General features: G+C 39.7%; 1 protein-coding gene across 1 annotated transcript in view; it reads left to right on the top strand.

The window, feature by feature from the left end:
- Positions 1–23,117, top strand: part of PRIM1 (DNA primase subunit 1) — a gene marked incomplete in the record, with an annotated part of 324,551 nt that overhangs the window by 104,600 nt on the left and 196,834 nt on the right. Inside the window, 1 exon segment of the mRNA XM_044083646.1 lies at positions 5,652–5,788. Within this exon segment, the coding sequence (XP_043939581.1) occupies positions 5,652–5,788 (137 nt within the window).

Raw genomic sequence — 23,117 nt, 5'->3', positions numbered from 1 at the left:
ATATATATATATATATATATATATATATATATATATAAATATATAAATATAATATGTGTGTAATATATGTGTGTGTGTATATTTGTATATGTATAAAATATGGGTGTAATTGCTTTGCACTCTTTTGATCCCCTCACTTAGTCATGCCACAGAATTACTGTGTAGCATATGGCTGTCCAGCAGAGCATGTACTCTTATCTACATTATCTCTGTAGTGTCGATGACATCACTGACCTGACAACACATCACCAGACAGTAGCACCGAGTATGCAAGACATGGTGCAATCCATGACAGAGGTGGTCTGAGATCTCATGATGTGAGGAAGACCTATAGTGCAGCTTTTTTGAATGCAGGAAATTGTACAATTACTCTTAATGAACATTGTGTAAAGAAATAAAACATTTATTTATTTATTTTATTTGATTACATTTGTTAAACGGGCTAGTCTGGCTGGATACATGTCCATTTTCAGCAGAGGCCCGAGGAGAAAAGCTCCATTAATATACTAGTAACTTATTAACTTACAATAAACAAAACAAAAATATATAAAACATGAAAGCAAATAAAGGAACAATTATTTAGTTTAGTACAATGCAGTGGCAGTTTAACAAGAAATAACAATAGTGAGGCATCATTCTTCTGTAGTAATTGCTAGAGTAAGACTGCTAACAAATGAAGAAGAGAGAAAATACTGACATATGGAGAGTCTATAAAAATTACACTATTTACAATTTAGTACAGAACAAGTTGTGCCAGGGCACTTGTATTAGGATAGAGATTTGCATAGAAGTGATCAGCATATAAGCTAGAAATAGAAGAGATGACAAGATGCAGTGATATAACATGTATAAGGAGAAATAGGAAGTGTAAGAAAAATTATTATGCAGGTGGGTCACTAGGTGCACTACACTGGAGGGATAAAAAAAGTAGTGAATAGCATGTAGAAGTGAAAGGAGGGGACTGGAGAGAGGGAATTCTTTGCTGAGCTCAGTCAGGATTAGAGCATGGGCATAGCCAATGGGTTTGGAAATGGTTTCTTAGTTGTTTTTTGAAAAGGTGAGATGAGCCTAAAGTGGTCAGTTCTATGGGAAGTTTATTCCAATATGATCCAACAGTATTGGCAAATAAGGAGTCACCTGCTTTATTGTGAGATTTGAGAGTAGCTACTAGAAGCTTGCTGGCTGAGCGAAGGGAAGTAAGATTTTTATATGGGGCGATGAGGTTATTAAGTATGGGTGTATTGGAGGGGTAATGGAGAATTTTATAAGTGATGACTAATTGATGTAGGAGAATTAGATTCTGAAGTTCTAGCCAGTTAAGGTTTTTTAGATTGAGACAATGGTGAGTACGGAATGGGGAACCTGTGGCAAACCTGGCAATACTATGGTAGGCTGTGTTAAGTTTCTGAAGGTTAGCTTTAGAAATGTTGATAAATGATGGAGAGGCATACAATAGTGTGGAGATGAGATGAGTTTGGGCAAGAGACACGGGTAGTAGCAGTAAGAAAGGGCTTAAGTCTGTAGAAGGCACCTATCTTTTTATTAACAGCCTTGATGGTTAGATCAATGTGGCAGTCAAAGTTTAGCTGATTGTCTATAGTAACGCCTAGTAGTTTAGTGGAACAGTCAGGTTTAATGATAGTGCCATTGCAAGACACAATGGAAAATGAGATTGGGGCAGATTTAAGGGTTGGGGTGAAGAGTAGTAATTTGTTTTTTTGGGGATTAAGGAGGAGACAGATATGTTGGAACCATTTTTCTGCTGCCGTAAAGACTTTTTGGGTGGAGGAGTGGAGTTCTTCTGGAGATAAAGCAGAACAGATGAGAGTTGAATCATCAGCATATTGAATACAAGTGGATGTTGGGAGTGAAGTGGGCAGGTTATTTATGAATATGGAGAAGAGGAGGGGACCTAAGATGGAACCTTGTGGAACACCGATAGTGACAGGGAGCTTAGAGGATATATTGCTGTCCCAGAGGACTGCTTGTTTTCTATCTTTCAAGTAGGAGTCAAACCACTGTAATGCTAAAGAATCAAGTGAGAAGGATTTTAAAGTATCTTGGAGAAGTTGATGGTTGACCATATCAAAGGCTTTTGAGAGGTCCAGGAATAATGCAGAGGAGAAAAGGTTGTTGTTGCGATTTTTGTTGATCACGTCTGTGAAGGAGAGAAGGGCAGTGGAAGTACTGTGGTGGGGCCTAAAACCATGTTGTGAGTCTGAGTAAGCTATTTTGCAAGAGATGATATAAGAGTTGATGGTGTATGCAACGTTCCATAATTTTAGATAGTGGAGATAGAAGGGCTATTGGCCGGAAATTAGAAAGTTCATTTGAGTTACCTCCTTTATGGAGGGGAATGATATGGGAGACTTTCCAGCAGGATGGGATAGTGGATTCGGTTATAGTTCTGTTAATTAAGATGGAGACTGGGCAGGCTAGTTCTGTTGCTGCTAGTTGAAGATATTCAGCTGGTAGTTTGTCTGCTGAAGGGGTGCAAGGTTTAAGTTTAGAGAGTAACTTACGTATGTAGGTTATGGAGACTGTACTAAATTTTTATGTGGGGGTGTTATTTTGAGGAGAGGTTATTTGAAGGGAAGGGTGGGGGGGAGTCATGGTGTTTGCTAGAGAGGCGACTGTTTCCGAGAAGAAGTTGTTAAATGTATTGGCTATTATATTGGGTTGGGTCTGAGCTAGGCTAGCTGGTGTGGGTGTTTTGGTATTCCCTGGATGGAGCAGTTTATTGATTCCTGACCAGAATTTTTTGGGGTTCTGATTTTGGTTTTGTTGATACTGAAGGTAATAATTTTTTTTATCAAGATAGGTGAGTTTCTTTGTAGTATTTCTCAGGTGTTTGAAATTTTGATGGTCAGTTGGGTTTTTAGTGGTTCTCCATTTTGTCCATAATTTATTTCTAGCTAGCATTGTTTGTTTGTTTTTTTTGGAAAGCCAGGGGGCTGCTTTGGAGCCTATTCTGATTAATCGAGAAGGGGCATGATGCTGGAGAATTTGTAGGAAAGTGTTATTGAAATGGGTAACTGCTTCATCAAGTGGGAGGTGTTTTAGAGTTGACCAGTTATATTCTTTGAGTTCATTAAGGAAAGAAGACAGGTTAAAATTTGTTTTGTTACGTACAGTACGATAAGTAGCCTGTTTGGGATTGTTGTATTTTTGTTTAGTGATGTAGGTGAGGAGATTGTCGCTGATATTGTCAGGGAGTATTCCAGTTTTATAAGAGAGGGGATTTGTTGTTGATCAGTATCCATTCCAGGATGGCTTGTTTATGGGTTGATTTGTGTATTCTAGTAGGGGAGTTTATGGTTTGTTGAAAGTTAGAGATTAAGGTGAATGGTAGGTTTGGGAGAGATGTAGGAGTTCCAATCAATATTTAAGTCTCCTAAGATTATGGTTTCTTGAGGAAAGCTACAGGAGACCCAGTTAAGAATATTTTCAAGTGTATTTAAGTTATTGCCTGGAGGGATGTAGGAGCATATTATATAAATGGCTTTGTTCTTATTAACTTGGAGTTTGCTACAGAGTATTTTAGCATTGGCTGGGGAGGGAGGCAGGGAGTCAATTAAGGCTACCTGCAGTTGGGATTTGTATAGTAAGGCCACTCCCCCGCCCTTTTTGTTAAGACGATCTTGCCTTAAGGTGCTCTAGCCAGGGGGAGTGATTTCGTTGTCTTTGGTACTTGGTTTAAGCCAGGTTTCAGTGAGACAGAGAATATCAAAGGCATAGAAGTCAATTAAAGCATGGAGTGGTGTGATTTTATTGTTGATGCTACGAATATTTAGGTGTGCTATAGAAAGGGAGTCAGTAGAGAAAGGTGAACTGAAGTTATTAGCAGTTTGGTTAGAAAGGGTGTGGCTGAGAGGATTATTGGGGCCAGGGTTGGGGTGGATGTCCCCGTGTATCAGTAAAAGTGTTTGTGGGATTGGAAATATCTTTGAGTTTTTGCAGGGTATTAGATAAAACCTTCTAGTGGTTTGAAACCTGTTATGGTGTAATTTGTGGTAGAGAGGGGGAAGGTAGGGACAGGATGATAGGATATTAAAATATGTTTGTTTAGCTAGAGGAAGTATAGAGGTTTTGTGTTTAGCTAAATTAGGAGATCTGCTAAGGATAAGATATTCGTAGGAAGTAAGAGTATAGTATAAAAGAAGGATGTTAAGGAGTAGCAGAAAAAACTAGTTTAAGGCTTAAAGGCATGTTTTTAGTGAGATGAGGTTAGCAAGTTAGGGAATAGGCGGTTTAGGATGGTGGAGAGTGGGGTGTGGCAGTTAGATAGGAATCTGGAGAGTGGGTGTGGCGGTAAGACTGGAGTATAGTCATTGTACATGTTTCATGTACAATGTAGTCATTGGTATACTGTGTGTAAGTGAGAGATATGCCATATGTGTTGTGACAACTGCATGATTAGGGTATGTTGATGGGCGTTGCTTTTGATCAGTGCCTCTCTCCCTGTGAGTTGTAGTTTTGCTCGAATGCATCTTTTCCCTTGTGTGAGTGATAGTGCTCATTGCTTTGGATTTTTTTCAAGGTGAAAATTGTCATTCTGGCACAAATTCTCTGTCCACTCTGCTTTTGGGCAGTCTGATATGTTGCTCATACGGTGCATGGCATGCAGGCGTCAGCTTTTGGACTTTTTTTCTGAGGGTACTGTTCTCCCTATGCTGGGCTGGCTGGATTTACTTTCTCCAGCAGTTGCTTGAGACTGTGTTGTGTTTGTGGTATTGTGCATGTGCGCTTCCTACTTCATAGTGCCACTGTTGGTTGCTAGGTGGCAATGCATATTCTGCATAAAGCTCGGGAGCATTCTTCAAGTGTGTGACTAGAGTGACATTCCCAGTTGCCATCTGTGCTTCGACTTGATGTTTATATATTCGGGGGGCAAGATTGATGAAATAAAAATGCTTTCCTTGTTAATGCACAGTTGCTTTCCTTGTTAATGCACAGTTATGCTCAATTATTTGTGAGATTTTTATGTAACCTAAATTTACACTTTTCTTTTGAAAAGAAGGCTGCAAAGAATAAAATTTAATGCAATTCTACTAGAATTGTATCCTGGTACTACTGTTCTGGCTGTCTAGTGACCTGTTGTATACAAACTAAGAAGAATATTGTGCTTTTTTGCATTAATCTGATGAGTGAATGACATGGATTCTCTCGGCATCTAGATCAACATTGTATATAAATGTTTCTTTCAGCTTTTCCCGGTTAGGGGTCGCCACAGCGGAACTCCGGTCCACAAATGATTGGCAGTCGATTTTTATGGTGCCGAGGTGCCAGCCCGACACCCAACCTTCAGCGAAGGCATGCCCATTCACGCATGTCTTTCGAACGCCACTTGACCGTGGGGAGGACATGCAAATTCCACATAGAAGGCGCGCCAGCCGAGAATCAAATTGGAGAACCTATTGCTGTGAGGCGACAACGCTACCGCTGCACCACCACGGCTAATATATTCATATTCCTATTGATCCACACAATGTGTTCCTGTAAAGACCGTGCACAAGGAGATGCACATACCTGAGTTTTGCGTACATAATTTGTGAGCATCTTGTAGAGTATACTTATAAAAATTGGATTATAGTTTTAGCATGTTTAACCTATAACTTTACTTTTATACATCTGTCTCTTGTGTTTACCAGAGGACTTTGGATTTGAGCATCGCCTTTGGGTGTACTCTGGAAGGAGAGGGGTCCACTGTTGGGTGTGCGATGAAGATGCCAGGAAACTTTCTCAAACTGCACGCTCTGCTGTTGCAGAATATCTCAGTGTTGTCAAGGTACTTTGTTTTAAGTCTACTTAAAAGTATACAGTGATTTAAAACATCAGTGATTATCTCCTCTGTCTTGTGTATCATACCAGCTTATTTCAAAAGGGACTTTAACTTTGCTGATACCACCAAGTGCCTAGGGGAGCAGAGAAAATTTGGATAATTGGCAGCATTTCAGTAGCACAATATGTTTTTCTACCTTTTGACTAGCAAGTGAATATAGACAAGTTGCTTTAAGATATCCCTGGGACTAACCACATGATGAGAGAGCTCTAGTTTGTGATGATTCCAATATGACTTTGACAGCTGCTCCAGAAAATAGAGCATTACTGTCTGCTGCTGTTTGGTTATGTTGGAGTCACTTTGCTGGTACTTCCACATCCTTGATGGAGATAAGGACACAAATTTGCAACACCTCAAATAGTAGGGGAATCTTCAGACAATCCTCTTTGTGTGTGTCCACTCACCTGCTGTCCATGAACATTGGAGGAAATGGTAAAAGGAGAGGAAGTACCTGCTTTAATGTGCACTTAATCTGCTATCACAACATTAAATGCATGAAAGAATGACCTAAATAAGAGAACTGAGACTGAGATCAGTGATGGTACCAGGGAAACACTGGGAGAAAAGTTATAAGAATAAAGAAAACAGTACCTACTTTGCAGTACTTTGTGTTCCTCTCCAAATGGATTATGGGTGGGGAAACTGAGGTAGATGGTGGTGCTTATCTGGACAGACAAAATGAGTGTGGCCTCCTTAATTAGAAAAGTTGGATAAATTTAATTGTTCATGTGAATAATTGTTACAGATTTAAACAAAAAAAAAAATCTGAACTTTGACCCTGTACACACATTGGGTATTCTAATGATTTAAGAAGCCTAACCTTTTCTGTGAATTAGCATAAATGTTTTTGTTTAAAATGTATTAAAATGATGAAATAAGTTATCCTAGGTTTTGGCTGTGAACGAGTACATATGCATTACATAAAAGTTATATTTTTACTCTGTATATGTCTTGAGACATTTCTTCATTTTGATGCTGTCATCACTGTACTTTGACTAAATCATGCGGTTCTAAGAACTTGCTGAAGTATTTTTCAGTTCCATCGGCAGTCCTCTATACATTAAATATCAGTATTTTTAAAACGTGCAGTTGTACTATAACATTTTTCACAAATGTATTTGGCACCTATGAGCAAATACGTATTTATAAACAGGAAATGACCTACTCCTGCTGAAATGAAATTGAGTGTAAAAGGCTCAGCCTGCAGGTATCTATAAAATTGTTTGTGTGCCCATGTTTACATTTATGTACATGTTCACTCAAGTCCTATTGTATTTAGCAAAAAATGCCACACACCACTATTTCTTATTTATTTACTTTTTTTTCTGTGCTTGAGGTTGTGGAAGAAACACTGACGTGCCAGCAGCTGATCTCATGGATGTCACTTGCTGTGTCATCTTATCTTCTCTCTTGCTTTCTGACCACAGTCCTTTGAGACGGCTATGTAAACTACCTTTGGAGGGAGACAGCAATTAAGAAACCCATAGGACTAGTTGGGTAATACTTAAGAGCAGTGATGGCAAACCTTTTTGGCTTGGCGTGTGAAAAATTTGGAAAATTCCTATCTTTACTCTGCTTTGCATGTTAATTTATTTAAAAACATTCCATTCATGTGTGCTGCTATGCATTACAAAAGTAAAAGAAAAATCAGTGACTTACAATACAGAAAACTGTATGCGCACTGATAATTGGGCTTAAAATAGTGCACCAAAATAATTACCCAACTTTTAATAGTAATTTTGAATTGAACTGCAAAAATATGGAATACACTGCATTTGATTTAACATCAATTTTTTGTTGCGGAGTTTTAATAGATAAGTGCAGGGTCACATATTTCTTGTATTTTTGTTCATTCATTTTCTTTGGTAACTCAGGTGTTGAATGCTGGTGTGTCACCCAAAATGTTGTGGTGTGTCCCCTTTGACATGTGTCATAGGCAGGTACGCCATCAGAGAAAAATACATATGCATCTGCCAGAAACTAGTAGGCTGGAAATCGGTGCAAAGGTTTGGCAGGGGAAAAATACTAAATATCTGTGCTTAAAGATCAGGGTTAGTAAAATCAGTCTTTGTTTGAGGAAGAGGTATACAGGTACATTGTCTAGCACAGAAATGAAAATATAGATAGCAACCCATTTTTTTCAGTATCTTTTTGAAATCCTACTTTTGTGTTGTGTACCATTTAATATGTACTGTAAAGGAAGACTGGTCGGGTAAATGTTACAGCAAATCAAAAGTGTTACAGAAAGTGTCATTTTGAGTAATATTTTTGTACAAAAATGTATTTATCATTGGATCACAGTTCTACCCGTTAACAAAGTGGACCACTTTCAAATTCGGTTCAAGGGTATAGCGTGTGCATGACCTCACCATATATCCTGCATAAGTAATAGTTGTAGAGAAGGTTTGTGCATCTTGAGAAGCTATAAATGTATTGCAACATAGGTTCATAGGTAGATACTAGGCTATCTGCCCGAGGGCATTTATAAGCCTAGCCAGAATGTGTCTGCTTTCGCCGCCCTATTGATTAACCTAGCCTCTGTCAAGAAGCGACAATGAAGTGATCCCAGAGGGTGTATTTTCTGTTACCCATCCACTCGTCAAGGTTTCTCTTGAAGAGTGTTAGTGAGGGCCTCTACCTAATGTAGTTAGGAATTTTGTTCCAAAGCATTGGGGAGTCTCTGACAGGAATCTATCCCTCCAGCATGTTTGTTTATTGTTGTGGTGAGGTTTAGCTCACTAGAGCGAGTGTCTCGCAGTGACTTGGATTTCTTTAGGTGGAGCATGTCCATCAATTCTGAGTTGGACATGGCTTTGTAAGTTAGGCAGAGATCACCTCTGAGTAAGCGATATGCCACTGAGTACAGCTGGAGTTTTTTCAGTCAGGCTGCATAGGACATATGTTTGAGCCCAGCAATCCTCTTGGTGAGGTACTTTTGTGGTCTTTCCAGCTGTCCAGAAGTGTCTTGTGAGGTACATCCCAAATGGGGCATTGTACTCTTTGATGGGTCTGATGAGTGACTAGTAGAGGGGCACTATAACCTCTTTTTTTCTAGATGCAAACCCTTTAGTAATTAGATGGGCTACATAGAAGGATTTCCTAAATACTTTGGCAATATGATTGTCAAAGGAGAGATTACTATCTACCTGGGTCCCCAGATCTCTTATTACCTCTTCTGTATTAAGGGGGCTGCCACGTATGTGGTAATTCACGGGTGTTTTTTTTCCCAAACTGGGATTACTATGCATTTTTTGGCATTTAGCTTAAGACCATGACTTTGACACCAGATGTCCATCTCAGTAAGGCTCTTTTGGAGAATGTCCGTGTCAGACTGAGTCAATTATGGCTCCCAGTTTGCAGTCATCGGCGAAGTTGGTTAGCCATAGTCCTCCTGTGTTTGCCTGTACTTCTGAGAAGTATATGCTGAACAATAGGGGTCTCAGGACTGAGCCTTGTGGGACACCACTTGTGACTGGTTTAGAGTCAGTCCTGGAGCCTGCTATTCTTACCATGTGAGTTCTGTCTGTAAGCCATTTGGCAACCCATCTCGTGACGTAGGGGTTTATGTTCAGGCTGGTGAGTTTTTCTATAATTCCCAAGTGGGGAATGGTGTCAAAAGCCTTGGCGAGGTCAAGGTAGGCTGTGTGAACCACCTTCCCCTCATCTATGGCCTTGGTGACAGTCTCGAAGAAGTCAACCAGGTTTAGTAGGCATGATCTGCCCTTAAAGCCGAACTAGGTCGGGTCAAGTGTTTGGCGGTTCCCAATGTCTTTGTTAATGAGTTTCATGATGATGTGCTCCATAGCCTTGTGGACCAGGATAGTCAGGCTTATGGGGCGATAGTTACAAGGGTCAGTTGTGGCCCCTCCTTTGTGGAGCGGAATAACCGTTGCTGTGCACCATTCTATGGGCATGTAGCCTGTGGAGAGGCTGAGGTTTAACTGTGTTTAGGTGGGAGGTTAGTTTGTTCTATAGTTCGTGCAAGACTCAGCCTGGAACACCATCTGGCCCCATTGACGCTGTGCTTTTGGCTTTTGAAAGGGCTGTTTTCACCAGTGCGTCTGTGATTTCTGGGACACTACACTTTTCCGGTATTGTTGTGGGCCCTTTTGGGGGTGAGAGGGGGGTGAAGTGTGCACTGAATGTGTCTGCCAGGATGTTGGCAATATCAGTAGGTTCAGTATATTTTGTGCTATTTTGCACTAGCTCAGAGCATATCCATATGTCATTTAGATTCTTGACATAGCTAAAGAAGGCTTTGTGGTTATCTTTCGAATCCTTGGCTATTTTTCTTTTGAAGTTGGCCTTGGATGATTTTATGAGGGACCTTAGTTTCTTACTGATACTGATCAGGGATGTCTTTCCTTCTTGAGATTTGCCTTTTTTCTGAACTAGTTTCCTCCTCCTGTTGTATAGCATGTTTATGGCAGGGGTCCACCAGACTGGTTTCCTTCTCTTTGGGGAGTGTGTCTTAGTTTGCTAGGGATGGCACGATCTATGCATCCTTGTAAGTGCTCATGGAGTGCATTTGTAAAGGTTCCTGCATCTTGGACACTGTTATCCTTTAGCGTGGTTGCTGTGAAACTTACCACCTCTGTCTTAAGTAAGGAAGTTTGCTTTAGAAAAGTTTTTCACTGTGGTTTCCTTGGTTGGGGGTGGTGTGGTGTGGACATAGAGAGTGATTAGTTTATGGTCTGATCTAACCATTGACTGGTTGACCTCCGGTGCGGAACACCTGTTGCCCATTTTGGTGATGACCAGGTCCAATATGTTTTCATCTCTGGTAGGGAAGTTTACCAGCTGATCCAGGGCATTTGAGTTGATAAATTCCAGGAAGCACTGGACCTGGGAGTTTATACTTGAGTAGTTTTCCCAGTTAACAGTAGGGTAATTGAAATCACCTAATATCAGGGTGTTCGGTAGGACCTTCATGTTTTTCAGTGTCTCCAGAAAGGCGTAGTGGTGGTCCTGGGTCATGGAGGGTGATCTGTAGCAGGCCACAATTTGCATTGCAGATTTTCCCGATGTTAATTGCACATGGACTATCTCAGAGGTATCATGCTGCGCCACTAACCTGGAGGTGTAGGTATCCTTGATGAATATGGATACATCCCCCTCCTTTTGTGTTTCGGTCAATGTTCTGTGGCCGAAATGTGTGGTTTGAGTTGTAGCCCGGTAGTGCTGGGGTGCTCTGTGGAGCCTTGAACCAGGTTTCAGTTACTGCACAGATGTCTACTTTCTCCATACTGAGGAGTGCTTTGAGCGTGTGCATTTTGAGGTTTAAACTCCTGGCGTTGAGTAATATAACCCTCATTTTTTTATTTGTGCTGTTTACGGAGGTGGATTTGACTTTTGAGCCTTGCCTAAAAAAGGCACTATGGGGGCAGCAAGAGCCTTTGCCAGTACTTGAAAGCCTAGGGGTGACAGGTGCAAGCCATCTCTTGCGAAGCAACGAGGCTTGTCAAACATGTCGTCCCAGGCTGACAGACACTGGATCCCCTTTGAATGACACCAGAAGCTTAGCCATTTGTTGAAATTGATCATTGTTTCTTTATACTGTGGTATCATTATTGGTGAGGGCAGGATGCTACTCAGTCAGGGTCATACCCGCCTGGGCTACATAATCTGAGATCTCTTCCATGTCTCTTTTCATGTAGTCCAGGGAGGTACGTCTCGGGTCATTCACACCAACATGAGCAATGACAGTCATATTTGTACTTGTTCTGGAGTGACCTGAGTGCTTGTGTTATGTGGCGGATTCTGGCTCCCGACAGGCAGCTAACAGTAACCTTCTCCTTGTCCAGCCTCATGAGTGGGATGTCAGTGTGCCTGACTATAGAGTCGCCTATTACTAGTGTGTTAGGTATGTTATTTCGCCTTAAGGGCTGTGATTTGTGCGGGGCACTGATTTTGTGTTTTATGTGTTGTCTGGTTTGTGATGGGAGGTGCAGGTTTTCTGGGTGTCTGCTTTGGAGGTCTCTGATGCTTTTGCAGGTTTTTTAGAGCCTCAGAGTATGATTTTGTGTATTTGTGCATTTTTTGCCAGTGCTGGTTTAGTATGTCTTTGTGAGGCTGGAGGTGTGGTTTAAGTGTTGACCTTCTCCTCATGACTGCCTGTTCCAGTCTTTGGTGGAGAGGGCTTAGCCTCCAATTTAGCAATATAATTGCATCTTTCGCATATGTTAATGTTTTGTGGTAGGCGGAGAGGGTTGTCTGTGTACATGAGACAGTTGTAACATTGCCTCAGGATACCCAGGTTCACCAGCTGGACTGGAGAGTATACCTGAAATTGCTCTTTGGTCATGCCTGAATAGTAGGGTGAGCTGCTTAGTCGCTTGGTTGGTGAGGGGGTGAATAATGAATGAGCCTTGCCCTGCTGGGCAATCAAGTGTCTGGGTATATTAGTGCTTACTATTAGGTCTGAGCAAGTGCTGGACTGTAGGATGCTTTTCAAGTTCTTGGGTTGAGAGTTGGACTACTTTCAAGGGAAAGACTGAAGAGGAGACTTGGTGGAGCTGGGAATAATTTAACCCTAACTAACCGGCGCTGCCCAGATGTGCAAAACCATGCGGGGAAATGGAAGAGATAGAAATTAGCCTAAAATGGCCTATAAGCTACTAACTTCTAGGCTGGAACCACTCCTCCAGGGACATCAGCAGGTATACATTTTTAGATGGAGATGAGAGGAAATTATGTGGATGGAAGAAGAGGAAAGGGTTAGTAGACTTTAGGAAAAGGGTTGAAAACAAAGATGAGGAATTTGTAGGTGTCTCTCTGGATTCACACTTAAAGAATGGAATTGTGACTGAGGTCTATACAATACAGTTTTGGAGACTCATGACCTTTATTAAAGTAGCATTTACAAACCATAGCTTTGTATTGGTGTTTTAGCTGCTTTTGAAATTCTTGGTATGTAGACAGTGATAGAATTTTTTTACTGGGGGGGGGGGCAGATACAGGGTGCCAGGTTAGAGAAGCTATGGTCAGTAGTATGGAGCCTGTTTCTTGAAGTAGAGCAGTTTTAGAATGTGATTGTATGTTGTAGTTGGTGATTCTTTTGGACAGTCAACTGGGGGGCAAAGGAGAAACATTTAATTCAGAAGTTTGTATGTGAGAGAAATTAGCAGTAGAGTGGATCTTTGCTGAATGGGTAAATACTTGGCTTTCTTCAGGAAAATTCATACATGGCAGCAACCCCCCCCCCCCCTTCCTTTTTTTTTTTTTTTTTTTTTTTGCACCATGGTAATAAATCTTCAGGTGGTGGTAGCTGTTGGTTAGAATGGAGTGCATAGACAAAGAGTCTGTATTCAAGTTTTGTCTTTCCTCATGGCTGATCTGCTTTGGGGGTAGTGGAAGTGGGATATTTTCTTTGTCCTGAAGAGTAACAAATTAAGTTTGGATTTTATGTGAATGTGGTTTTAGAAACTGAGGTTTTAGTCGAGCCATATCCTTGGGTATTTGAAGTGCAGGGAGTTTGAGGCTGTTAATATTGTACAGCCCAATTTCTGAGGACAGTGTTGAGTTTAGATCTTGTCCCAAAGGTTGTTTTGTGTGTGTTTGGTATGTTTGTTATTGAAAGGCTATGTGGATGTGTTGATGTAACCAACCAACAGTGGTTACAGTGGTGTCTGCCCTAGAAGTGAGCATGCTGTCAGTGTACACTGATTTGAGGCAGATCTATGAAGAGTTGATTGGTAAAGAAGAGAGTAGTGAGGATCGTGTAGCCCCTTGAGAAACTCCTTGTTGAGGGGTGAGGTGGGGAAAATGGAAGAGTTGACTTTAAATTGCCTGCTAGAAAGAATTTCTGATATGAGTGAGCATTTTGGCCAATTCCATTGCAGATGAGGGAGTTAGTAGAACTTTCAGTCAGATTGATGGACGTTGGATAGGTTAATGAAGGTGGTCCTTGTCAGCAGAATTTTGTCTATTTTGGACAGTATCCTCTGTGAAGGTGTGTAGTGCCCTTATGCTCCTGCCAGACCGGGTTCCTATCAGAAGAGCAAACATTTAAATTAGTGAATGCTCTTATAGCGAACTAACCTGAAAATGTCAAAGGCACGGAACATCGATACCCCCCCCCCAGGGAAAAAAAACATGGACCGTTCTATGGAATGTTTTATGGAATTTGTTATCTCCAGTGTGGTGCGATCTCAGCATTGCTATATTTAAGGTGTGGGGGTGGGCAAAGCCCCCCACTTTATTTTGCCTGTACATTGTTTTTTTGGATCATTGAATTTTTTTCCCTGGGAAAAAATTTGCTGATCTGTTCCTTCGACGCTTTAAGGTTTCGTGTTTTAAGTTTGATAAAAGAGCGTTCGTTGTTTTTAGCATTCGGTGTTCTGATACAGGCGCACCAGACCAGACCCTGGAAACTGTTCTTGAGGCGAGAAGTATTTTTGAATGTTTTCCTGAGTTGTTTAAATATTAGCTTTTCAGAGTTCATGAAGGGGTGGGTCAGGTAGAAATTGGTCTGAAATCTCTGACACTTTCTGTCTTAAGTTTGAGATCAGTTTGATTACTTCAATGGAAAAGTACATGAATAACTACAGCTGATTTTAACTTTTAACTTATCAGTGGAATTACTTCATAAATGCTTGTATGTACTTGTACATTAATCTAAGCTTTACTTCTACAAAAAAGCATTGATTTGTTACAGTTTTCAAATTTTTTTTTTGACAAAATAGAAAAGAAAATGTTTTTTCCCCAGAGGTGTCATGCCTCGCCTACTAACCTGGAGGTGTGGGGTATGGCCCTTGATGGAATATGGTCACATCCCCACTCCTTGGTGTGTTTTCCGGTCAATGTCTCTGTGGCCGGGAAATGTGTGAATACCGAAGTTGTAGCCCAGTAGTGCTGGGGTGCTCTGGTGGAGCCTTGAACCAGGTTTCAATTACTGCACAGATGTCTACTTTCTCCCATACTGAGGAGTGCTTTGAAAGCGTGGTGCATTTTGAGGACTTTAAAACTCCTGGATTCAGCAATGATAGCCCTCATTTTTTATATTGTGCTGTTTACGGAGGTGGATTTGACTTTTGAGCCTTGCCTAAAAAAGGCACTATGGAGACAGCAAGAGCCTTTGCCAGTACTTGAAAGCCTGAGTACAGTGTGCAGCCGCCCCCAGTGCAAGCCGCATCCTCTTGTGAACGAGGCTTGCTCAACGAGAACCTCAACATGTAGTCGTCTCCCAGGCTGATGTAGACACTGGATCCCTTTGAATGACAAATTAGAAGCTTATGCATTTGTTGAAATTGATCATTGTTTCTCTTTATATACTGTGGTATCATTGTGCTGGTGCAGGGCAGGATGCTGACTTCGGTCAGGGTCCTAATACCATGGGCTTACACTAATCTGAGATCTCTTCCATGTCTCTTTTCATATAGTCAGGAGTGCGTCTCGAGTCTTCACCAACGCAGACAGCCAGGCAGTCATGTTGTACTTGTTCTGGGTGACTGAGTGCTTTGTGTTGTGTAGGCGGTTAATCGACGGGCAGCTCGCAATGTCTCTTGTCCAGCCTCCTTGGTGGGATGTCAGTGTACCTTCCTACTATGGAAGTCGCCTATTACTACTCCGCCTTGGGCCATAATCCGGGAGGTCTCTTCCATGTCTCCTTTCATGTAGTCCGAGGGATAGTATGCCTGCCCGTCATTCACACCAACATGAGTGCAATGACAGTCAGGTTTGTACTTGTTCTCCTGGAGTGACCTGAGGCTTGTGTGTTATGTATGGATTCTGGCTCCCTTTACAGGCAGCTAACAGTAACCTTCTCCTTCTGTCCAGCCTCATGAGTGGGATGCCAGTGTGCCTGACCATAGAGCTACTAGTGTGTGTGTTAGGTATGTTATTTCGCCTTAAGGGCTGTGATTGTGCGGGGCACTGATTTTGTGTTTTATGTGTTGTCTGGTTTGTGATGGGAGGTGCAGGTTTTTTGGGTGTCTGCTTTGGAGGTCTCTGATGCTTTTGCAGGTTTTTTAGAGCCTCAGAGTATGATTTTGTGTATTTGTGCATTTTTTGCCAGTGATGGTTTAGTATGTCTTTGTGAGGCTGGAGGTGTGGTTTAAGTGTTGACCTTCTCCTCATGACTGCCTGTTCCAGTCTTTGTTGGAGAGGACTTAGCCTCCAATTTAGCAATATAATTGCATCTCTCGCATATGTTAATGTTTTGTGGTAGGCGGAGAGGGTTGTCTGTGTACATGAGACAGTTGTAACATTGCCTCAGGATACCCAGGTTCACCAGCTGGACTGGAGAGTATACCTGAAATTGCCCTTTGGTCATGCTTGAATAGTAGGGTGAGCTGCTTAGTCGCTTGGTTGGTGAGGGGTGAATAATGAATGAGCCTTGCCCTGCTGGGCAATCAAGTGTCTGGGTATATTAGTGCTTTCTATTAGGTCTGAGCAAGTGCTGGACTGTAGGATGCTTTTCAAGTTCTTGGGTTGAGAGTTGGACTATTTTCAAGGGAAAAACTGAAGAGGAGACTTGGTGGCGCTGGGAATAATTTAACCCTAGCTAACCGGCGCTGCCCAGATGTGCAAAACCATGCGGGGAAATGGAAGACATAGAAATTAGACCAAAATGGCCTCTAAGCTACTAACTTCTAGGCTGGAACCGCTCCTCCAGGGACATCAGCAGGTATACATTTTTAGATGGAGATGAGAGGAAATTATGTGGATGGAAGAAGAGGAAAGGGTTAGTAGACTTTAGGAAAAGGGTTGAAAACAAAGATGAGGAATTTGCAGGTGTCTCTCTGGATTCACACTTAAAGAATGGAATTGTGACTGAGGTCTATACAATACAGTTTTGGAGACTTATGACCTTTATTAAAGTAGCATTTACAAACCATAGCTTTGTATTGGTGTTTTAGCTGCTTTTGAAATTCTTGGTATGTAGACAGTGATAAAATTTTTTTAGTGGGGGGGGGGGGCAGATACAGGGTGCCAGGTTAGAGAAGCTATGGTCAGTAGTATGGAGCCTGTTTCTTGAAGTAGAGCATTTTTAGAATGTGATTGTATGTTGTAGTTGGTGATTCTTTTGGACAGTCAACTGGGGGGCAAAGGAGAAACATTTAATTCAGAAGTTTGTATGTGAGAGAAATTAGCAGTAGAGTGGATCTTTGCTGAATGGGTAAATACTTGGCTTTCTTCAGGAAACTGCATACATGGCCGCAACCCCCTTTTTTTTTTTTTTTTTTTGCACCATGGTAATAAATCTTCAGGTGGTGGTAGCTGTTGATTAGAATGGAGTGCATAGACAAAGAGTCTGTATTAAAGTTTTGTCTTTCCTCACTGCTGATCTGCTTTGGGGGTAGTGGAAGTGGGATATTTTCTTTGTCCTGAAGAGTAACAAATTAAGTTTGGATTTTATGTGAATGTGGTTTTAGAAACTGAGGTTTTAGTCAAGCCATATCCTTGGGTATTTGAAGTGCAGGGAGTTTGAGGCTGTTAATATTGTACAGCCCAATTTCTGAGGACAGTGTTGAGTTTAGATCTTGTCCCAAAGGTTGTTTTGTGTGTGTTTGGTATGTTTGTTATTGAAAGGCCATGTGGATGTGTTGATGTAACCAACCAACAGTGGTTACAGTGGTGTCTGCCCTAGAAGTGAGCATGCTGTCAGTGTACACTGATTTGAGGCAGATCTATGAAGAGTTGATTGGTAAAGAAGAGAGTAGTGAGGATCGTGTAGCCCCTTGAGAAACTCCTTGTTGAGGGGTGAGGTGGGGAAAATGGAAGAGTTGACTTTAAATTGCCTGCTAGAAAGAATTTCTGATATGAGTGAGCATTTTGGCCAATTCCATTGCAGATGAGGGAGTTAGTAGAACTTTCAGTCAGATTGATGGACGTTGGATAGGTTAATGAAGGTGGTCCCTGTCAGCAGAATTTTGTCTATATTTTGGACAGTATCCTCTGTGAAGGTGTGTAGTGCCCTTATGCTCCTGCCAGACCGGGTTCCTATCAGAAGAGCAAACATTTAAATTAGTGAACGCTCTTATAGCGAACTAACCTGAAAATGTCAAAGGCACGGAACATTGATACCCCCCCCCCCCCAGGGAAAAAAAACATGGACCGTTCTATGGAATGTTTTATGGAATTTGTTATCTCCAATGTGGTGCGATCTCAGCATTGGTATATTTAAGGTGTGGGGGTGGGCAAAGCCCCCCACTTTATTTTGCCTGTACATTGTTTTTTTGGATCAGTGAATTTTTTTCCCTGGGAAAAAATTTGCTGATCTGTTCCTTCGACGCTTTAAGGTTTCGTGTTTTAAGTTTGATAAAAGAGCGTTCGTTGTTTTTAGCATTCGGTGTTCTGATACAGGCGCACCAGACCAGACCCTGGAAACTATGTTTTTGAGGCGAGAAGTATTTTTGAATGTTTTCCTGAGTTGTTTAAATATTAGCTTTTCAGAGTTCATGAAGGGGTGGGTCAGGTAGAAATTGGTCTGAAATCTCTGACACTTTCTGTCTTAAGTTTGAGATCAGTTTGATTACTTCAATGGAAAAGTACATGAATAACTACAGCTGATTTTAACTTTTAACTTATCAGTGGAATTACTTCATAAATGCTTGTATGTACTTGTACATTAATCTAAGCTTTACTTCTACAAAAAAGCATTGATTTGTTACAGTTTTAGAAAAGGCTGAAAAATGTTTGTTGCAAATTTATTTTTTAGACTGAGTAGAACTAGAAAAGAAAATGTTTTTTTTTTTTTTTATTGGGGGGTTTGAAACACTGGTATTCCAAAAATCGTTTAAAATGATCAGTTTTCCAGATTTTGAAAATGAATTCGATAATCTCATAAGAAGCTGAGCATTCCTTAGGCTTAATATGGGATTTGCCATTATAGACATTCTTCTTGTGGTCCAATGATAAGCCTGTGTTAATATCAGATGCAGTTAATTTGTTTTATAGTCTGTCCAGGATGGCTCAACTTTTTGACTACCTTTTAAACTAGTATAAAATTTATTTGCTGCTATTGTTGCTTTGATAATTATGCTGGCTTTTGTTTCTTGACTGACTTTATCTTTCAGGGTTAGATTTATTGTTTGATTCAGTTAGTGAAGCCTTGCAGATGTTACAAGTAATCTTATTAACTATTTATTAATGTTTGGAGAGGCTTGCTGTATAGCAGGGATTTGGGATGTTCTGCAAATAGCAAGTTTTAATCATGTTTCATAAAGAGCGTTGGAAGTTGCAGTTTTGTGAGATGGCTGTGTGGATCTTGGTCATTAAAGTATATGTTCCTCATCCTCCCAAGAAGAGGACAATGGCTTGAATTTATTAAAAAGGCAAAAAGCTGGTATTGGGTTGCAGGAATTTCCATGTAGTACAGGAAGGTTAGAAAATGTAAATGTTTCAGGGACCCAAGATCTGTAGAGCTCTGCAGGGAAGGTAGTAAAATGGAATTGAAATATGGACGCTTCCTAAACTAATAACTTCAGAAATCATGTAGTCAGAAAGGAAGAATGCAAAAGTAGAAGGAAAAATTCTTTACTTTTGTTTGTGTGCTTCATTTAATGACTACATTTTTCTTGCTGTAAAATGGTGGTTATTTATACATGCAAATAAATCTATTACTGCAAAATCTTGGACCTGTGAAGACCCAATAAAAAAGGTATGTGAATTTGTCAGTATCAGTGGTTCAGTAGTTGGTTCATTTACCTTTTGTGCTCTAAGAATCGGGTGGTGAGAGTTCTGTCTGCTCTCCAGGATATTGGATTCATGTTTCATACACATGAGTTTTCTTCATAGGAGATTCTAAAGTGATGTCTCATCTACCTGAGTTAATGTTCTCTGGAGTCTTGAGCTGTTTTGTTGAACCTTTATTTACCTCCTGACGCCTTGACGCTGTATTCATGGAAGTATAAAAAAATAAACACACAACTCGTTACAGCCGAATGACACCTCCAGAAGTTTTTGCAGCTACATCCTACTGATGCCTCTAAGTGTCAAATATTGCTTGCTCATATTTGCATTAATAATTCCAAAAAGATGCCACGTACAAAGGCTTAAGGTTAAATCTTAAAACTACAGTGGCAAACCGACAACCATATTGATATTTGACCTCTGCCTAGTACAGGTAGAGAGATTCAATTTTGTTCTTATAATATTTACATTGTCATACATTTCATGTTTTTCGAAATATCTCCGCAGCTAATCAGCACAGGTAGAACTGCTTAGCCTCATGTAAATGCTCTCCGCTAGATGAACAAAATGTAGCTAACAGCATATTTGTAAGTGTTTTAGATTGTGACCGGTTTACAAAATATTGCCAGCTTAATAGTTAATGTGTTTACTCTGACTTATAAAATCAAGTTTATGATCTAGAACCTAAATACTGCCATTACAAAAATAGTTTTTGCTGAATAATTTGCAATTTACACTTTATTTCTCATGGTGCCAGAGATATTAACATTTGTTTCAAATGTGACAACATGTCAAAAAGCTTAGAAGCCACCCATTGGAAGTTACAGTACACATTCCATAACTCCATTGGAAGGAATGAGTTAAGTAAGAACCATAATTATAAACATTAAAAAAGAAACTGATTAAGATACTACCGTTTAATTCCTTATGTAAAGTATATGGCTTTAAAGTTCTAAATTTGAAAGCTTCTTTATACCCAAGTAAAAAAAAGTCTGGTTTTATGCCTTTCATCAGGCTGCACCTGTTCGAAAATGCAACATTTAAAGCTTTGCACATTTCCATTTTGTAGCTGTAGAAAATGTTCAGCCTAAGGATTATCAGTATTCTGTAAATTAATTACTTGAATGTTCCTACAGCCTTCATTTAAGTACTATTGATATCTCACCAATATAATAAAACTTACAATCACACCATATCACATAAACAATGTAGTTATAAAGATTACTTTTTATGAATGATTTGTTTTTTAATAAAAACACATGCCTACATATATTACAGTACTGACAGGGAAACATAACCTGTCCATCTGGATAAGGTATGTGTTCGGCTTTTTATTAATGCTGTTTTAAAGAGACTGTGGACCAAATAGCCAGAATTGTGTCCACATGCGTATGGGCTCTCTTGCTTAGTCGTAATAAACTTGGCCAATGTCAATTAGTGCAATAAAGATTTCACTAAAATTACTGAACTCGGTCACAAAATAAAAATTCTCTACTTCAAGAAAATAATGTATAGTTTAACTTGTCACATGAAAAAATATATATAATATAGAACTGGTCATTACTATGTGGGGCCTGAGGGCCTTACCATCTGTGCCTTTTGTTGGCAATGATCCTATAGAAGAATTTAAAAGAAGATAGCCAGCTGCTGCTCATGAATGCACAATGAAATGGTTACAAATACAGATAGACGTCATTAAGCATGAGAAGATATCAAAGGAAGTAAAGGAGTCTATGGAGAAAATAAAGGAACAAGTGAGTAATCTTGAATCAAATGAGATTTAAAAAAAAAGTCGACTGACAAAGCTATTGAAGAAAGGTAATAATAAAAAAAAGTAAGATTGAAAGAGAAGGGTGGTTCTAAACTTAATCGGGTATTCTATAGAAATGATGGTATTCTCGTGAGACTGGCAGAATGAGTTCATTGTGCTCTGTGGATTCAGGAGATTAGGTGGAGTCTGAAAAAACACAGACCTCAGCAAGTGAAACATCTAGTCCATTTCAGTCAAATATGGCTTTTCAGAATAAAAAAGAGGGTTCCACAACTAAGAAAGGCACAGTTTAATGACTTGGGACAAGAAAAAGGTTATATAGCAGCAACCAGAGTTTTAAACGAGCAAAAGAGGAGAAGACACTCAAAACAGGAATGTAAGTTTAACTTGGCTGTACTGTTTGCCAGTTTAATCAAGATATGTTTATGACTTCCCTCCTGACTTGTATGAGACTAAAACCAAATTCACTGGTTTTCGTGTCCTGGTAGTGAATCTGTCAGGCTGTAGCTTTAATGATTGTTTTTTTTTCCCTGCGTTTACTATTTTTAGTGTGAAGTTTTTATTGCATATTACACAGTTTGGAAAGTTTTTTTTTTTTTTAAAGAAGGATCCAGTTTCAACCAAGCTTCCTAAAAAGACTAAGCCAAAGATTGCATATGCACAAGGATGCAATTTTGTTGATTTTATCTGGTCCATAGTCTTTAAAAGAGAATTAATAAAAAGCCAAATACGTATCTTGTCCATCAGATTGGTATGTTTCCCTGTCAGAACTGTAATATTTGTATGCATATCCCCTAGTAATAAAATAAATTACTTTTCTACTAATGAGTTTAACTGCAGTACTAAAAATGTGGTTTGTGATATGATGTGTTTGTATCTTTCATTATATTGGTGAGGCGACAGTGATATTTAAATGTAGAATGCTGGAATATTTAAGTAATTTGTTTAAAGAAGACTGAACATTTTCTGTAGATACGTGTGCAATGTTTTAAATGCTGTATTTTTGGAATTGATATTGCCTAAAGATAGACTAGTTAAAGGTAGATTTTTTACTTGGGCATAAAGAAGCTTTTGCATTTTGAAATGTATAACTTGGGAAGTATCTTAATTTTTTTTTTTTTTTTTTTTAATCTGTCTGATTGGTGTTTTTAATGAGGTGGTTATGTGTGTGCATTTTTTATGGTCCCCGTGAAAACTAGTAAGGCACTAGGAGGTTTTTATTTCTGAGTTTTTTTATGTTGTATACAAGTATAGTTTTATGATTTGACTCCTCTGGTGTATGTAAAAAGATCCCCCATCAGCTGTCAGAGTACGGTCTTTTTCATTTCATTAGCATTATAAAATATATATTAACATAACATCTGTATACTAATAGTTTAGACCTAGAAAGTTTTACTTCATGAAAAATTGATTTAACAAAAGAAGTTGAGCTAAATTGTCTTCTGTTAAACAGTAATTAGTTAACTAAACCAACAGTATCTTGTACCTTCTAGTCCTTTGCTTCCAAATTATATGCATTGTTTTCTCATTTGTGTGCAACCCACAAGCTAGCATATTTAATAATGTTCTGTAGGCTTTTAACATGTCTTTGTTTCTAATGCCACTCAAAACCCCGTCACTCTCTTACAGCATTTCTTCTACCTCATGACACTTCTCATTGAGCAAAAAGAATGCAGGTATATCCCTGATATCCTGGTCAGATTGCCCCTAGCCAATATTAATACTAAAATGGGTATCAAATACCTAGTGTAGCTAACCCAGTCAAAACAATGTGAAATATAAAAGGCAACATTTGCTCTTATAATAAAAGTAGTAAGATATATGTATTGCATTAGAATCAGAAACTTTAGTTTCATAAAAATTATGGTT

The sequence above is a fragment of the Protopterus annectens genome, chromosome 9.part0 (genome assembly GCF_019279795.1).
Source record: "Protopterus annectens isolate FY-2018-M chromosome 9.part0, PAN1.0, whole genome shotgun sequence".
In the NCBI taxonomy this organism is placed as follows: Eukaryota; Metazoa; Chordata; order Ceratodontiformes; family Protopteridae; genus Protopterus; species Protopterus annectens.
This window is presented reverse-complemented; position numbering and strand designations above follow the sequence as displayed.